The following is a 14,865-nucleotide window of genomic DNA, read 5'->3' on the forward strand; positions in this document are numbered from 1 at the left end:
TAAGTTGCTCAGGGCCTTGCCAATTTGCTAAGGCTGGCTTTGAACTTGAGATCTGGCTGCTTCAGCCTCCTGAACCACTGGGATTATAGGCATGTGCCACTGTCCCTGGCTGCAGAGATACATTTAATTATATATGCAGTGGTGAATATTGTGAAAAAGGCTTAGAGTATTGTGTGCATGTGCCCTCTGTCTGTAGAGTGGTCAAGGAAGATCTCCCCAAGGATGGTGACACTTGGGCAGAGATTAAAAAAGGAAGGGAGCAAGAGACACAGATATCTGAGGGAAGAGTGTTTATACTAATTAGCCTTCCATTACTTTAACAAAATAATTGAGATAACTTATAAGGAAGAAAGGCTTATTTTGACTCATGATCCTCAGAGATTATAGTCCGTGTTCTCTTAGCCCTGTTGCTTTGGGCCTGTAGTGAGGTAAATATCTCATAATGGGAGCATGTGTCAGAAGAAGCTGCTTACCTCATGTCAGCCTGAAAATAGAGAGGAGAAGCAGCTAGATTTTAATATAATCATTACTTTTATTCCCATTATAATAAAAGTAATAATCATTACTTTTATTCCCATTATAAGACCCTCCTTGTTCTTTTCCTACTATATAATAAAGTTCATATTTTTAAAACTCAGAATTGAGTCTAAATGTAGGAAGCATTTTTGTTTTGGGAAGTGGGTACTGAGGATTGAACTCAACCACTGTTACACATCCCCAGCCCTATTTCATATTTTATTTAGAGACAAGGTCTCACTGAGTTGCGTAGTGCCTTGCCGAGGCTGAGGCTGGTTTGAACTTTCGATCCTCTTGTCTCAGCCTACTGTGCTGCTGGGATTACAGGCATGCACTAGCTGGAAGCATATTTTAATAGAGAAAATGAACTAAAATAATTTTGCTGCTTGTTGACACTCTCATTTGGTTGTAACCAAGTTCAGAGCTTTTACTTAGGATTAAATCTTGTTTCTGACTGTGGGAATTTGTGAGTGGAAAATTCATAGAGGCTTTTTTGTGTTCTGGTCTCTCTAAAGAAGTATATGTGTGAGTTAAGGATAAAATAGAACAAATATTGGCTGAAACATCTGGAAGTACTTTCATATACTAAGTACATACCGCCCTTCTTAAAAGAATAGTTGATTTGATCCTGGCTAAATTTAGTCTTAAATTTTTTTTTCATTTAATGATAGTACAAATACTGACTATTGAATGTATAGAAGCATTTTCACAAAGTGCACATACCTAAATATCCAGTAAATAGACACTCCTAGGTTCCCAGAAATGGCCCTTCTTCCCCTTTATTGGATGTATAAAGATATATTTTACTAGTTACTCATTAAAATAAAAAATAAGACTGGGGATGTAGTTCAGAAATAGACGGCCTATTATGTGTTAAGCGCTGGGTTTGATACTTAGCACTGCCAAAAAAAAAAAAAAAAAAAAAAAGAAATGGAAAAGAAAAAGAAAATAATTAGAAGAAAGTTGGGAATGTCTTACCAAAGTCTACCAGACTACCTCACAAGGAGGGGACTTCTTACTCCTTCTAGCATAGGAATTCTCAGTAAGCTGGCAGAGCTAATGAGATTTGATTCCCTACCTCCTTTCCTTTGGTAAGCATGTAATAAGCACCAGGAATTGCATGGAATTGGGAATATAGAAATGACAAAAGTAAGAACACAGTAGTATGGATGGCAAGTATATAAGTAATATCTATTATATAAAGTTTTATTGTATAAAAATACAGATTCTGAATCTGTAGAATATATGAAGTGTTATGGGGATACATGGATGAAAGAACCAGCATCCTACCATGATTTTAAGCAGACATTTTTTTTTGTAATAAAATATTGTAATATTTTCTGTCTTTGTATTAAATATAAATACTTGAGCATTTCTTAAGTAACCTTATTTTCAACTATAACTGCATTTGTAGTTAGGCTGGTCTCAGATTGCTCATGTGTGTTTTATCTTCCACATTTGGTTACCGAGGCATAGTTTATGAAGCAATTTAACATATAAGAGCTTATTTGAGTCTTAAAGGGCTCAGTAGAAATATCAGGGGAGAGTTTATTATTCTTACCATGGAGAATAGTTATGGTGATTTTACTGATCAGGTGCCATAGCTTTACCATGATATGATCTTGCAGTACAACTACCAGGAGGTTTTGACCTGTATGTTGCTTAGATGTCATTGTCGATGGGGACAAGCAAGGTGTTACTTCCTAAATGCTTTTTCACTGTTGGTAGCAGCATATTAAACACAGTATCTTCAGAATATTAGTCTAATACTATGTCTAGTTCAAAGATCATAACTTGGCTTTGTCTTGAGTCTTTTTTGTCCTTCTTAGTATAATTTTCTTAATTCTTGGTGGTGTGGAGAAGATTCCAAGCAAAGGATATTAAAAAGGAAATGGCAACTTGGACAGGCTAAAAGATGTGGGCATGATTACTGGCTAGTACAAATTAAATCTCAATTAGAGCTCATTGCTTTTAACTCCTTGTTAAGAATGCTCTGTTACAGCAAATCTACCACTGAGATGCTTAGAAATGTTACTTAGTTGGTGTTCAAAGACTTAACTGACTGGTTGACATCACTGTTACTATTCGTACTATATTTCTTATAGTAGAAAAAATGCTGAAATACAGTGAATAGCTTATATGAAGTGGGAAAATGTGTTAGATGATTAAGTTTTGTAACTGGTTTATCACAGTATTCATCTCTTGTGATATTCCATAGCCCTTTGTTGATATTATGCTTATGTCTACTCTTACATAAACCTTATTTTGTAGGTTTCTGGTTAACTTTATCACAGAAGCCCCTTTTGCTTTGATAAGAACCATTTTTTTCACAATGCCTTCAAATAATTGTCACTAAGAACTTGTTGAACAAATAAATAAATGAATCTTATAGAGCTTTATAAAGCATGGTTATGTATTTTACCTTTGACATAGATATAGAATAGTATTATAATATTAAACAGTATTGTATGCTGTAACAATATTATACATATTATGAGCCTAAACAAAAAAAAAGTTCATGTAAGTCTCATAAGTTAAAAATAACCCTAATGAAGGAAATAACCTTAATAATTTAACTAGAGATATCTATGCTTTATGTGTGGCCTATCCTGAACCTCTTGGGGAAAGACTTTATACAGAAACTAAGATTTTTTTGGAAAATCACGTCCGGCATTTGCACAAGGTAAGGACTATACATACATGATATAAATATCTTTATACTTACATGGCTATTGACTGGCACACTACTTTCCTTTTTTTAATTTTTTTTTTTTTTTTTTTTTAGTTATAGGTGGACACAGTATCTTTATTTTATTTTAATGTGGTGCTGAGGATCGAACCCAGTGCCTCTCGCATGCTAGGCCAGCGCTATACCTCTGATCCACAACCCCAGCCCTGGCACACTACTTTCCAATGCAAAACTTATGAATTCAAGTTTGTATCTTGTTTCTTAAATAGCATTTTTCTATTTTTACATTTATCCATGAGTCAAACACGATGCTATTGTGTTCTATAGGGGAAATTAGTTTAGTTGTTCAAGATCATGTAACTAGTATGTGAAAGAGCAAAATCAACTGAATTTAAAAGTGCTTTTTACATTCTTTGGATGGTGTTTATGCAAGTAAATTTCTCCTTACCTTTTGAATATACCAATCTCTTGGTAAATCTCTCTTTATTTTTAACCTTTTAGCTGCTTCTTCACATTCTATATAAAGTCTTCAAAAAACATAAAATTGAAGAGAATCAGTAAGTTAAAAAGCATTGTAAAAAGCTGTCTTTCTGACCAGTTATTTTTTTTCTTTTTTTGGTACCAGGGATTGATTCCCGAGATTCTTAACTACTGAGCCATATCCCTAGGCCTTTTTATTTTTTATTTTTGAGACAGAGTCTTGCTAAGTTGGTTAGGGCCTCATTAAGTTGCTGAGACTGGCTTTAAACTTGGGTTATTTCTGCCCCAGCCTCCTGAGGTGCTGGGATTACAGGTTTGTGCCACCTGTCTTTGACCAGTTATTTTGGTTAGTGTTCTGTATGTGAGAGCAAAATCATGGATTTGATCTGTGCATAAACAATGAATGCTACAGTGTTTTTCTGTGGATAGCATTTCTAAATTAATTTGGATTCCTGATCTTATCAGGAACTGGGGGGAGATAACTTATTGCCTATGCTAGAATCTTCATTCTACTTTTTGTTAGCTGTTGCTACAATTGTGGAAACTCACAATTACCTTGTGTAGTAAATTTTAAGTTTACTAATCTATGAAATAGAATAAAACAATCTTCATAAAACAATAAAACAATCTTCAAAAAGCATCTAACCCTGCATATGACCAAGAAGAGAAACTTTTTAAAATGTAACAACTCAAAAGTAGGTGCAATTCATCATGTGCTATCCTTAAAACTTTTGAAGGAATTGATATACTTTTTGTTGTTGTATTTATTGTCTGTGGCATGTACATTTTAATGTTCTGATGTGTGCATTTATCAGGTCATTAAAGTGCTTTTGATAGCAAGTACTCTAAAGTGGTCTTAATGTTTAATATATTAAATTATTAAAAAAGTTATTTCATTGTAAGCTAGTGAGCTTTGGTTATAACATAATTGATAACTTTGTAAGACATGTATAAATTTTGTGATTTTTATATTTTAGATTAGGTTATGTGATTATTTTTAAAAAAACTTTTAGATTTTGAAATAATTTTAAACTTAAAAGTTGTAAGCATAGTATGGGGAGTTCTTGTATATTTTACCCAGATTCTTAAGGTTAAAATCTCGTACAACAGTATGGTTATTAAAGCCAAGAAGTAAATATTTATATAATTTTGTGATTTAAAAATGATATTCTGGGCCAGTGGTATAGCTCATTAATAGAATGCTTGCGTATATGTGAGTCCCTGGATTTTATATCTAGCACTGCCAAAAAAAAAAAAAAGGGGCAAAGCAGTTTTATGACAGTTTACAATACTTAAGTAGTTATATACTATATGTTCTCTCAGATCCTATGAAAAAGAAAAGTTGGTTGATGTGTATATGACAGAAATGCATTATTATACAGCAGCAAAATTCAAACAGTTTTACCCGTGAGGAGAAAATTTCACTTGTTTAGGAGAAGGAACTTTTTTCATTACCATAATATTGTATTACCATGACAGATGACTTATACAGATTAGAAAATGTAGAATATAAATATCACATGACATACTTTCAGAATTAACCACTGTTAATATTTTAATAAGTCTGTACTTAAACATATATATTTTTTACATATTAATATTTTTAATTTTTCATATGCCTGCCTTTGGTATAGTTTTGCTTCATATAAGCTCCCCCAACCCTTTTAATTTTTTTTATTTTGAGGAAATGTCTTGCTAAAATGCTGAGGCTGGCCTTGAACTTGGCGTTCCTCCTGCTTCAGCCTCCCAAGCCTTAGGCTTCTTTGTTAGAAAGTAAAGTCTACTTACTTTGATAATCTCTTTTGCTTTTGATAATACTGCAGATCTCCTTTTTCATTAAATATATCTGTAATTCTGACGATTTCTAAATTTTTCATTGTATAGAGATGCTATGGTTGAAATATTCTCATTGCTGGGTAGATAATTTCCATTTTATATAATTTGTTACTATAAAAGTACTCTGAACATTCTTGTGTAACCATAAGATTTTGGGGAGAGGTGGGTGCTGGAGATTGAACCCAAGATCTTATATGTGCTAAACATGCCCTTTGCCACTGAGCCATACCTTTAACCCCTATGATTTTTATAGGCTCAGTTTTTAGCCATGGAATCAAACACAGTCTCCTGAGCCACTGGGATGACTGATGTGTTCCACCTTCTTGAAGAAGATGCTGTTTTTAATTTACTAATTTGATAAGACAGAAAGCGCTATTTGTGGTTTTTTTTAAATTATTCTAAGCCTTAATTGTTAAAATCCTAGTTTTAAAAACATGATACTTCATCAAAGAATTAATCAGATATAAATTGAAGTCATGTCTTACTTGAGGTCATGTGGACAGTTAATGAAAGAATTGAGATCAGAGCACCCAAGATCTTCTGAATATTCAGTGTTCTTGCATTATTTTATAGGTGAGGTTTTTTTTAAGCCAGAGTCTGACAAGTTTCATATATTTTATATGGGATCCCCCCTTTCATTTTTGCTATGCTAATAGCAAAAATGATGAAATATATAAAAGGTACCAATTTCTATAAATAGTCTTATTCACAAAAATGAGGTGATGACATATTTATATAACTAATAGATTGATCAGAGGTAATGGGTATGAGGAAACAGATATGACAATAGAATTATATTTTTCTATTTTACACTGATTGTATCCATCTATCCCAGAGACAAAAATCAAACCATTATTTTTTGTCCTTTTATCTTGAGGAATGAAACAGTTTCTTTGAAGGCTTCCCTTTCATGTCTTAGGTTCGCATTTTCCCCCAGTTGTTTTATTTGTACTAAAGGTAGTTATATTTAAAAATAATTTGTAAGTGTAATTTATAGTGCTTGATTTATGTAAGTTATTTTAGAATATTTTGATGTGTTTTATAGTTTACAGTGAAAATTATTAGTACTATTTAAGTAAAAAAATTCTTTTCTCTTAATATAGAGAGTACTGGAGTCTGAAGAACAAGTTCTTGTTATGTATCATAGATACTGGGAAGAATACAGCAAGGGTGCAGATTATATGGACTGTTTATATAGGTAAGTATACTTTTAAAAACTTAATAATGCAAACAGTACTACCTGCATTCAATACTTGAAAGATAATTTTTTATTACCTATTTTTCACTGAAATGGGCAGAATTAAATTGTCCTCTTTTACATGGACTTTCCTTACTACTAGAAAAGGTCTAGAGTTTAAGTCCTGTGGGTATTTGGGAGCTAGGTAGAAAGTTATTCAGTAGAAAAGTAAAACTTGTATGTAACAACATAACTCTGTTTTTGGAAACTATACCACTTGTTAAATCTCAACAGAGATCATTGTAAAAATTCAGTTTGGATGAAACTTAGTGGAATGAATTTAAGAATACGTCTCCTTTTTTTTTTTTTTGTGGTGCTGAGGATGGAACCTAGGGCCTCATGGATGTAGGCATTCACTGTAACCACTGAGCTATACCCCCAGCCCTATAAGTTCTCTTTTGACTTTAGCATTCAGTACTTTGTTTCATGGAAACACTTAGTTAAAGCATCAGAAATGCTCAGTAGTTTTCCTCTTAAGTTCTCCTACCCTGTGTTTCATGTATATTGAATTACCTGTATTTTTATACTGCTCCATGGTCTCTTACATCTTCCCATGTTTCCCCATACTATTCCATCTATCTGGATTGCTTTTTTCCTTTCTTTGGATGACAGGTTATGACAAGGTCTTCTGATATTCCCTGTTTTTTTTTTTTGTTTTTAAGTACAGGGTCTCCCTAAGACAGTGTTGCATTACATAATAATAAGAATGTATTCTGAGAAATATGTCTTTGGGTGGTTTCATTGTGCAAACATCATAGCCTATATATACTCAAATTAAGATGACTATGATGTCACTAAGCAATATACTCTTAGGAACCGCTGTTGTATATGTGATCTGTCATTGACCAAAAATATTGTTATGCTGTGTATGATTACTTATCCATGTAAGGCAGAGGCCTATTTATTGAGGAATAGTTGATAAGTAAAGAATAATGGCATTAATGCCTGATTCTTTAACCCTTGGTCCTAAGATGTCTTCTCTCGAAATAAATGATTATGGCTTTTAGTGGTTACAGTGATAATTTTGCCTCATATGTGGCATGGACCACAGATGGGCCACTTCTTCAGTTTCCCATTGGAGAGAAATGAAGGAGTTGAGCTGGGTCTCCACATACTATCTGTTAGCCCCACCATACTTTGTAGTAGTACCTTATTGTAAGACCAGCACTCAGCTCTCATGGCTTGTTTTCCTTTTTGCCTCACTAGTTCGTATTCCCAAAAGCTTTTATAACAGAACTGGAGTTTATTCATTCTGAGTTGCTTATATTAGAAACTTGACTTGCTTTTCAGTGACTCAGTGGCATTGGGAAGAGTGAAATATAATAAAATGAGAAACTAGTTGCTGTCAAGCACAGATTTACTGTGGCTTTGGCTTTCATAGAACAGTGTTTGTTGTACATTAAACATCTTGACATTTGATTTTCTTCCTTAATCAAAAAGTTAAGAGTTCCCTAGCTAAGGTCTGAGGGTATAGATCAGTGCTAGCTTGCTGAGCATGAGTTAGGCCCTGGATTTGATCCTCACCACTACAAACAAAATAAAACAAATTACAAAATAAAAAATTTTTCAGCGAAATCATAGAGGAGTATTGCAAATTTTAAGGATAAGGGTTAGTGTGTATGCATGCTTTTGTCATTGTTGGGATGAGTGGGCCTTAGAAGAAAGTGTTTAGCTTGTATCATGCAGTGGTATCCCTTCTTAGCTGATGTATTATAGTAAAGCTTTAAGTTGTTTTTCTGTTTGTTAGTGTGGTAGGACATAATTTGCTTGTGTGTACTAAATATCAATTAATTTAGAGCTATTTAAATTACTGCTGTTATACTGATGCTAGTTTTGAGTATTTAGTAAATGTTGCAATATATAAGATATACACCCATGTGTGTATGTGTTTGTGTAAAACCATATGAGGTAGTCAGTATCTCCATTTTTACAGTGGAGGAAATGAAGGCTTGAAGAGGTTAATGACTTTGCTGAAGATCACTCAGCTAATGAGTGAGAGGCAGAATTTAAACCCAGGTCAGTCTGATTTCAAAGCTCATGTTTTAACCTCTTCATTCTACCCTGGTCTTATTCCACATACAGAAATTTTTGGTCACTTAAGTAGATTCTGTTCTCATCATTTTCTTATACTACACATTTTTTTCTGGGGTGAATTAAATTATTCGTGGTTTTAGCTACAACTTATTCGTACCAAAGTATATGTTTATCCCAGGTAGCCTAAGTTTAAAAGAAGTGTTTTTTTGTTGTTTGTTTTATTTTGTTGTTTTTTTAAAACCAAAATGCCTATCCCTTCAGATTGTCCCATGGGTACATTATACTATTGTATATATTAAAAACTGAGCTTATTATCCTCCCTCCTTAACCCAGTAGTACTGGGGATTAAACTCAGTAGCACTCGACCACTGAGCACCATCCCCAGCGCGCCCCCCCCCCTTTTTCTTTTTAAATTTTATCTTGACAGGATCTCACTAAGTTTCTCACACTGGCTTTCAATTTGCAGTTCTCCTACCTCATACTCCCAAGTCATTGATTTCTCATTTATTCTATCTGGAAAGCTTTTTGTATTATCTTTTCTAAAGTGCAAATTTGATGACTCTCTAAAATCATTTAGTAACTTTCCACTGTTGGTAGCAAATACTTAGAGCTGATGGCCTGTGGGATTCAGTTAACAGTGTTTTGCTTGGCCTCTCTGGTGTTGGCATCATGTGATTGCTTTTTATTTATTTAATTATATTGGTAGAGTAAGTGTTGACCCTTTTCACAGAGGACATGGTTGGCAGTAATCAGATGAAAACTGCTTAATAGTTTTGCTTATTGGTAGAGTAAGTGTTGACACCCTTTTCACAGAAGAATGGTTGGCAGTAATCAGATGAAAACTACTTAATAGTTTTGCTTGCTTGGTAGTTTGGTTATGACTGTTGCTAGTTACCATCTAACAAAATGTAAAGAGGAAAAATTTGAGATTTATTTCAAAAGCATTTAATTAATTAATTAATTAATTAATTAATTTTGTTTGTGTGTTTGCTGAGGATTGAATTCAGGGGCTTAAACCTCTGAGCCATATCCTCAGCCCTTTTTTGGTGGAAAGGGGTGTCCTGATTGAACTCAGGGGCACTTGATTACTGAGCCACATCCCCAGCCCTATTTTGTAATTTATTTTGAGATAGGTTCTCATTGAGTTGCTTCGCCCCTCACTTCTGCTGAGACTGGCTTTGAACTTGCCATCCTCCTGTCTCAGCCTCCTGAGCTGTTGAGATATAGGCACCTTCGCACCTGGCTATTTTTATTATTTTTATGAAGTATTTCTAGTCTCTTCTTTACTATGATTGATTGATAAGTATCCATTGAAATATTAACATTTCAATAATTTTTCCTGCCCTACTTTTCCCTGTTGCTCTATGTGCCTGTTTAGACGCTGCCAGGCCATATAATGGAGTACTTAAGATACAAGCTTGAGAACAAATAGCTCTTACATGAGAATAGATAGATATGAGCATGAGAAGAATTCTTATACTGGAATTTTATAGGATGGAAAGGCTTCTGTATTATCTGTGCTGGGGTATGGTTCAGTGGTAGTGCTTGCTGGCATGCATTAGGCCCTGTGTTTGACCCCCAGCACTGCAAAAAACAAACAAGAATGACAGAAACAAAACAAAACAAAACAAAACATTTATTTAAGCGAGGTGCAGTAGTGTGTATCTGTTCTATCTATTTGGGAGACCTGAGCCAGGAACATCACTTGAGCCCAGGAGGTCGAGTCTAGCCTGGCAACATAGCAAGATACCGTCTCAAAAAAAGAAAAAAAAAAAAAAAAGAAAAAACCAGTTACCTTAAGCTAGTAGTTTTGTCAAGTATTGCTATAAATTGTATTGCTGTTAAGACTATATAAAAGCAAAGCATACTTATTAATTATTCAATTGAAAAAAATTTAAAGAACATGTACTAATACATTGTTATATAAGTGAACTAATCAGGTATTGGCCTTTGGGGTAGAATAAGCTTTTTAAAGAAATCATTGGAAGCTATTTTGTTTTATGATTTCCTCAAATTTACATTCATTTACAAACAAATGTGTGGTTAATGAATTTGATTGAAAATATTACACCTGCTTAAATTAAGAAAAATATTATATCAAAATGAAAAATTACTGTTCACATTTTTATTATGACTTTATTTTAAAAGTTCCTCTTATGAATTAACTGTCAAGAAATCTAGTACAAGAAATAAAGGTCCTATGAAAGAGAAAGAGAATAGTGGCTTGTCTTGTCAGATTAAAAGTGAAAAACTATGCCAAAAACATATAGTAGTCTAAGAATACACATTCAAGATCTTTGCAGTGCATTAGTGAATAAAGACCTAATCTGCATAGCTAGCTGCTATATCTTAAAGTTAACAAACCATAGTGTCAATAATTTTACTTGTTATGTAGATAAAAGGGAGCTATTTTAGAATTCATATTAGGGAATCAACATCTGAAAAGAGAATTTTTAGATGAACAAGAGATACTAGAAATAGAAATGAATCATGAGAATATTGTACATCATCCATCCAAGAGAGCAAACAGTGGCATTAGAGCTAAAAGGAAGTAATGGCAGGAGATGATAAGTAGTTTGGAAGAACAGTAAAACCTTAAAGGAGACAAAAATCAAAGGGTGATACAAGTGACAATAATGTTTTAAGTAGGATTATTGGATTGACCATAGTACCATTGACCAAAAAAACCCAAAACAAAAACTGGTTTGGAGTAAAGGATCCATATAGAAAGGCACATAATGCACACATAAATGGTAAATATATGACAATTAAGCTTCATTGACTTGGCATGCCATTGTTGAAATATTATATTTGTTCATGTTTTCTATTAGATGTGTAAGCTCTGTGTGAACAGACACCACATTTTTGTTTGTTTTTCTGTCCCCAGTACCTTGCATGGTACCTGATACATAGTTCTCAACTGATACCACTTGAAGGAGAGTAGGAGAATTCCCAAGTCTCTGTGCCAGCTCAACTACTTAATAGCAGATTGACCATGGCAAGCTTTCTAACCTCTCCAATCTGCTATTTTCTTCTTTCTTTCTTTCTTTTTAAATTTTTAGTTATAGGTGGACACAATACCTTTATTTTATTTTATGTGGTGCTGAGGATCGAACCCAGTGCCTCATGTATGCTAGGCGAATGCTCTACCTCTGAGCCACGACCACAGTCCCTGTTTTCTTATTTATAAAATGAAGATCATCTTAGTGCCACATGTATCTACCCATAGTGTTCAGCCATGCAGAATTCTTAGAGCTATGCCTGACACGTGTTATGATGCAAATAAATGTTACTGATTACTTTTATTTCCTGACAATCATGGTTTTATGATCTGGCTCTGGGCTATACTTCCAAGTTTCTGTTCTGATATTAGTTTTTGCTATCCCTGCTGTCTGAAATGTTATCCGTTTATTTATTCAGTAAGTCATTGAATAAGTATTTTTTAAGGACTTGATATTTGCCTACTACTGTTTTTGACACTGTAAGACATTCTTTAGAGGACATGGGTATACAAAAAAGGGAAAGCAATTATAAAAGGTTATTTTACAGAAAGCAAGTAAGTGAAGAAAGTAAAACAGCTGTGAATTAAATAGTTACTTTGTTGGGAGTGGGAAGTTAAGGTTAATTTTAGAGTGGGGTCAGGGAAGGCCTGAAAGATATATTTGATCTGAGATCTAAAAGACAGGGGGCCAACCATTAGAAGACCTGTGACAGGGTATTCATTGCGGGTGATGAGTCCATCTTCTCTCTGCCTTTTAATTTTGTCTCTCAATTTTATTTCTTTCTTCTCTTCTTGATTGATAGGCATGGTTTGAAACAGAATAAGATCATTAGAGTTACCATGAGAATGAAAGAGAAGGAATAAATGACACTTTGAAAGGAAAAATGATTTTCTAACCCTGGACTAAGTAGTCTAAAATGTCAAATGACACATCATGGTTGTAGGGCCTTCAAGTCTAGATTCTGGACATTAGTAGAAGTGGAGTTTGCATAAATGGTTGTGGATATTCTGCTTTGAAGTCAATTCCAGGAATTGTATTTTTCATTGTCTCCCCAAGTTGTTGGTGGAATTATGAAGTGGAAATTTTTGTTGTCTTTGTTTTAATTTCAGTTGTCTATAAATGCTAAGTGGACCCTTCATTGTGGTGTAGTGAACCTTGGAAAGGGTATGTTTTAATATACAGATTTTATGGTTGTCGCCTAAATACGCATATGGTCAGAACATTTCAAATGGATAATTTTAGTTTTTGAGCATTTAAAGACATTATAGTGAAATCTAGGATGGCGAAAATGTATACTTGAACATTACAGGCATTTCCTACACATTTTATTTTAGAATTCTATATCCTTTCAGTTATTCCTAGAGTTCATCATAGTTATTATGTCTTTGAATGTATTGAAACATGTTTTTAAACTATTTGGCTTTCCTCTGGTAGACATAGTCTTTAAATCAGTCAATTTTGCCCTTATTTTAATAAGTTAATTAAAGATATTGTATCCAACTACAACTAAAAAATAAATATAGAATTTTTTTTGCCCTTATTTTGTTATCTGGAATAATCTACTCCATTTCTTACCTACGAATTGTGATCTTCATACACATTTTTTTAAAATTGGTACATTGTGATTATACATAATGGTGGGATTTGTTGTTACACAATCATACATGCATGCAATATAATAACACAGTTTGACTGATACATTTTCCAATATTTCCCTTTTCATTTGCCTCCTCCCTCTTCCTAGTTCCTTTGTTCTATTGGTGATCTTTTTTTTTTAGAAATGAAAAGTTACACTCTGCCCCACCCCCCCCACCACTGATGATGAAGTATAAATTAGAGAACTGACTTGACTGACCATTTTATTTGTTTGTTTAACTTTTGTAAATTGTTCCTTATCTTGACTTGCCAAGAAGAGTCTAGTAATTAGCAAATTGAATTGTAGATGGTCTGACCCTTAGATAAGAGCTATTGAACCATAAGAGTATTGAGAATCTTTAGAACAAAACCCTGAGTTTAAGTGTGACTGTGATAATAGTATTTTTTCTGCTCTCCAGGTCTTATTCATTATCCCTTAGAGCTAATAATTTTCATCTTTTTATTATGTTCCTAATTTCTACATAATTAATTTCTGTTGGACTTATTACTATACTATTCCTTAATTTATAATACTAAAATTATTGTTCTAAAGTTGCAAGTACTATTCTTTAGTTTATAATCCTAAAATTATTATTATAAAATTGTAAGTTGTTTGTTCTCTTACTAATTTTGACTTGGTATCCAGTGATACTACATTTGTTTTTCAGGTATCTCAACACCCAGTTTATTAAAAAGAATAAATTGACTGAAGCTGACCTTCAGTATGGCTATGGTGGTGTAGATATGAATGAACCACTTATGGAAATAGGAGAGGTAATAAATTCTTTAACTACAAACATGATTTTATAAGTTGCAAACATGTTTTATCCAGGTATTTTTTTTTTTTTAGAGAGAATTTTTTTTAATATTTATTTCTTTTTTAGTTCTTAGCAGACACAACATCTTTGTTTGTATGTGGTGCTGAGGCTCGAACCCGGGCCGCATGCATGCCAGGCGAATGCGCTACAGCTTGAGCCACATCCCCAGCCCTGAGGTTTTTTTTTTTTTAAGAACACCAAGTTGACTGTCTTAAAACTGTCAAGATTTAAAACATTCGAAGGTTAAATAAAATACTATAATAATTTCCTAAGCATCTTTAGATAGATGAGAACAGAAAAGATGTTAAGTTGCCTGGGGTTGTGGTTCAGTGGTAGAGCACTTGTCTTGCACATGCAAAGCCCTGGGTTCGATCCTCAGCACCACATAAAAATAAATAAATAAAATGAAGGTATTGTGTCCAACTGAAAAACAAATATTAAAAAAAGAAAAGATATCTCATTATTTTAGTAATTATATTTATTTATTTTTGAGAGAGAGAGAGAGAGAGAATTTTAATATTTATTGTTTTAGTTTTCGGTGAACACACATCTTTATTTGTATGTGGTGCTGAGGATCGAACCCAGGCTTCACGCATGCCAAGCAAGCGCGATACTCCT

The 14,865-nt window shown here is 33.5% G+C and overlaps 1 protein-coding gene across 4 annotated transcripts in view; it reads left to right on the plus strand.

Annotated features, from left to right (window-relative positions):
* The window catches only part of Cul2 (cullin 2), a 94,678-nt gene that overhangs the window by 23,055 nt on the left and 56,758 nt on the right, over positions 1-14,865 (plus strand). For all 4 annotated transcript variants that reach the window (XM_078023398.1, XM_005330838.3, XM_005330837.3 and 1 more), the window contains exons 3-5: positions 3,097-3,199; positions 6,625-6,719; positions 14,098-14,203. In XM_078023398.1, coding sequence (XP_077879524.1) covers positions 3,097-3,199; positions 6,625-6,719; positions 14,098-14,203 — 304 coding nt within the window. The remainder of the gene's footprint in view (positions 1-3,096; positions 3,200-6,624; positions 6,720-14,097; positions 14,204-14,865) is intronic.

This window comes from Ictidomys tridecemlineatus, chromosome 10 (assembly GCF_052094955.1).
Source record: "Ictidomys tridecemlineatus isolate mIctTri1 chromosome 10, mIctTri1.hap1, whole genome shotgun sequence".
In the NCBI taxonomy this organism is placed as follows: domain Eukaryota; kingdom Metazoa; phylum Chordata; class Mammalia; order Rodentia; family Sciuridae; genus Ictidomys; species Ictidomys tridecemlineatus.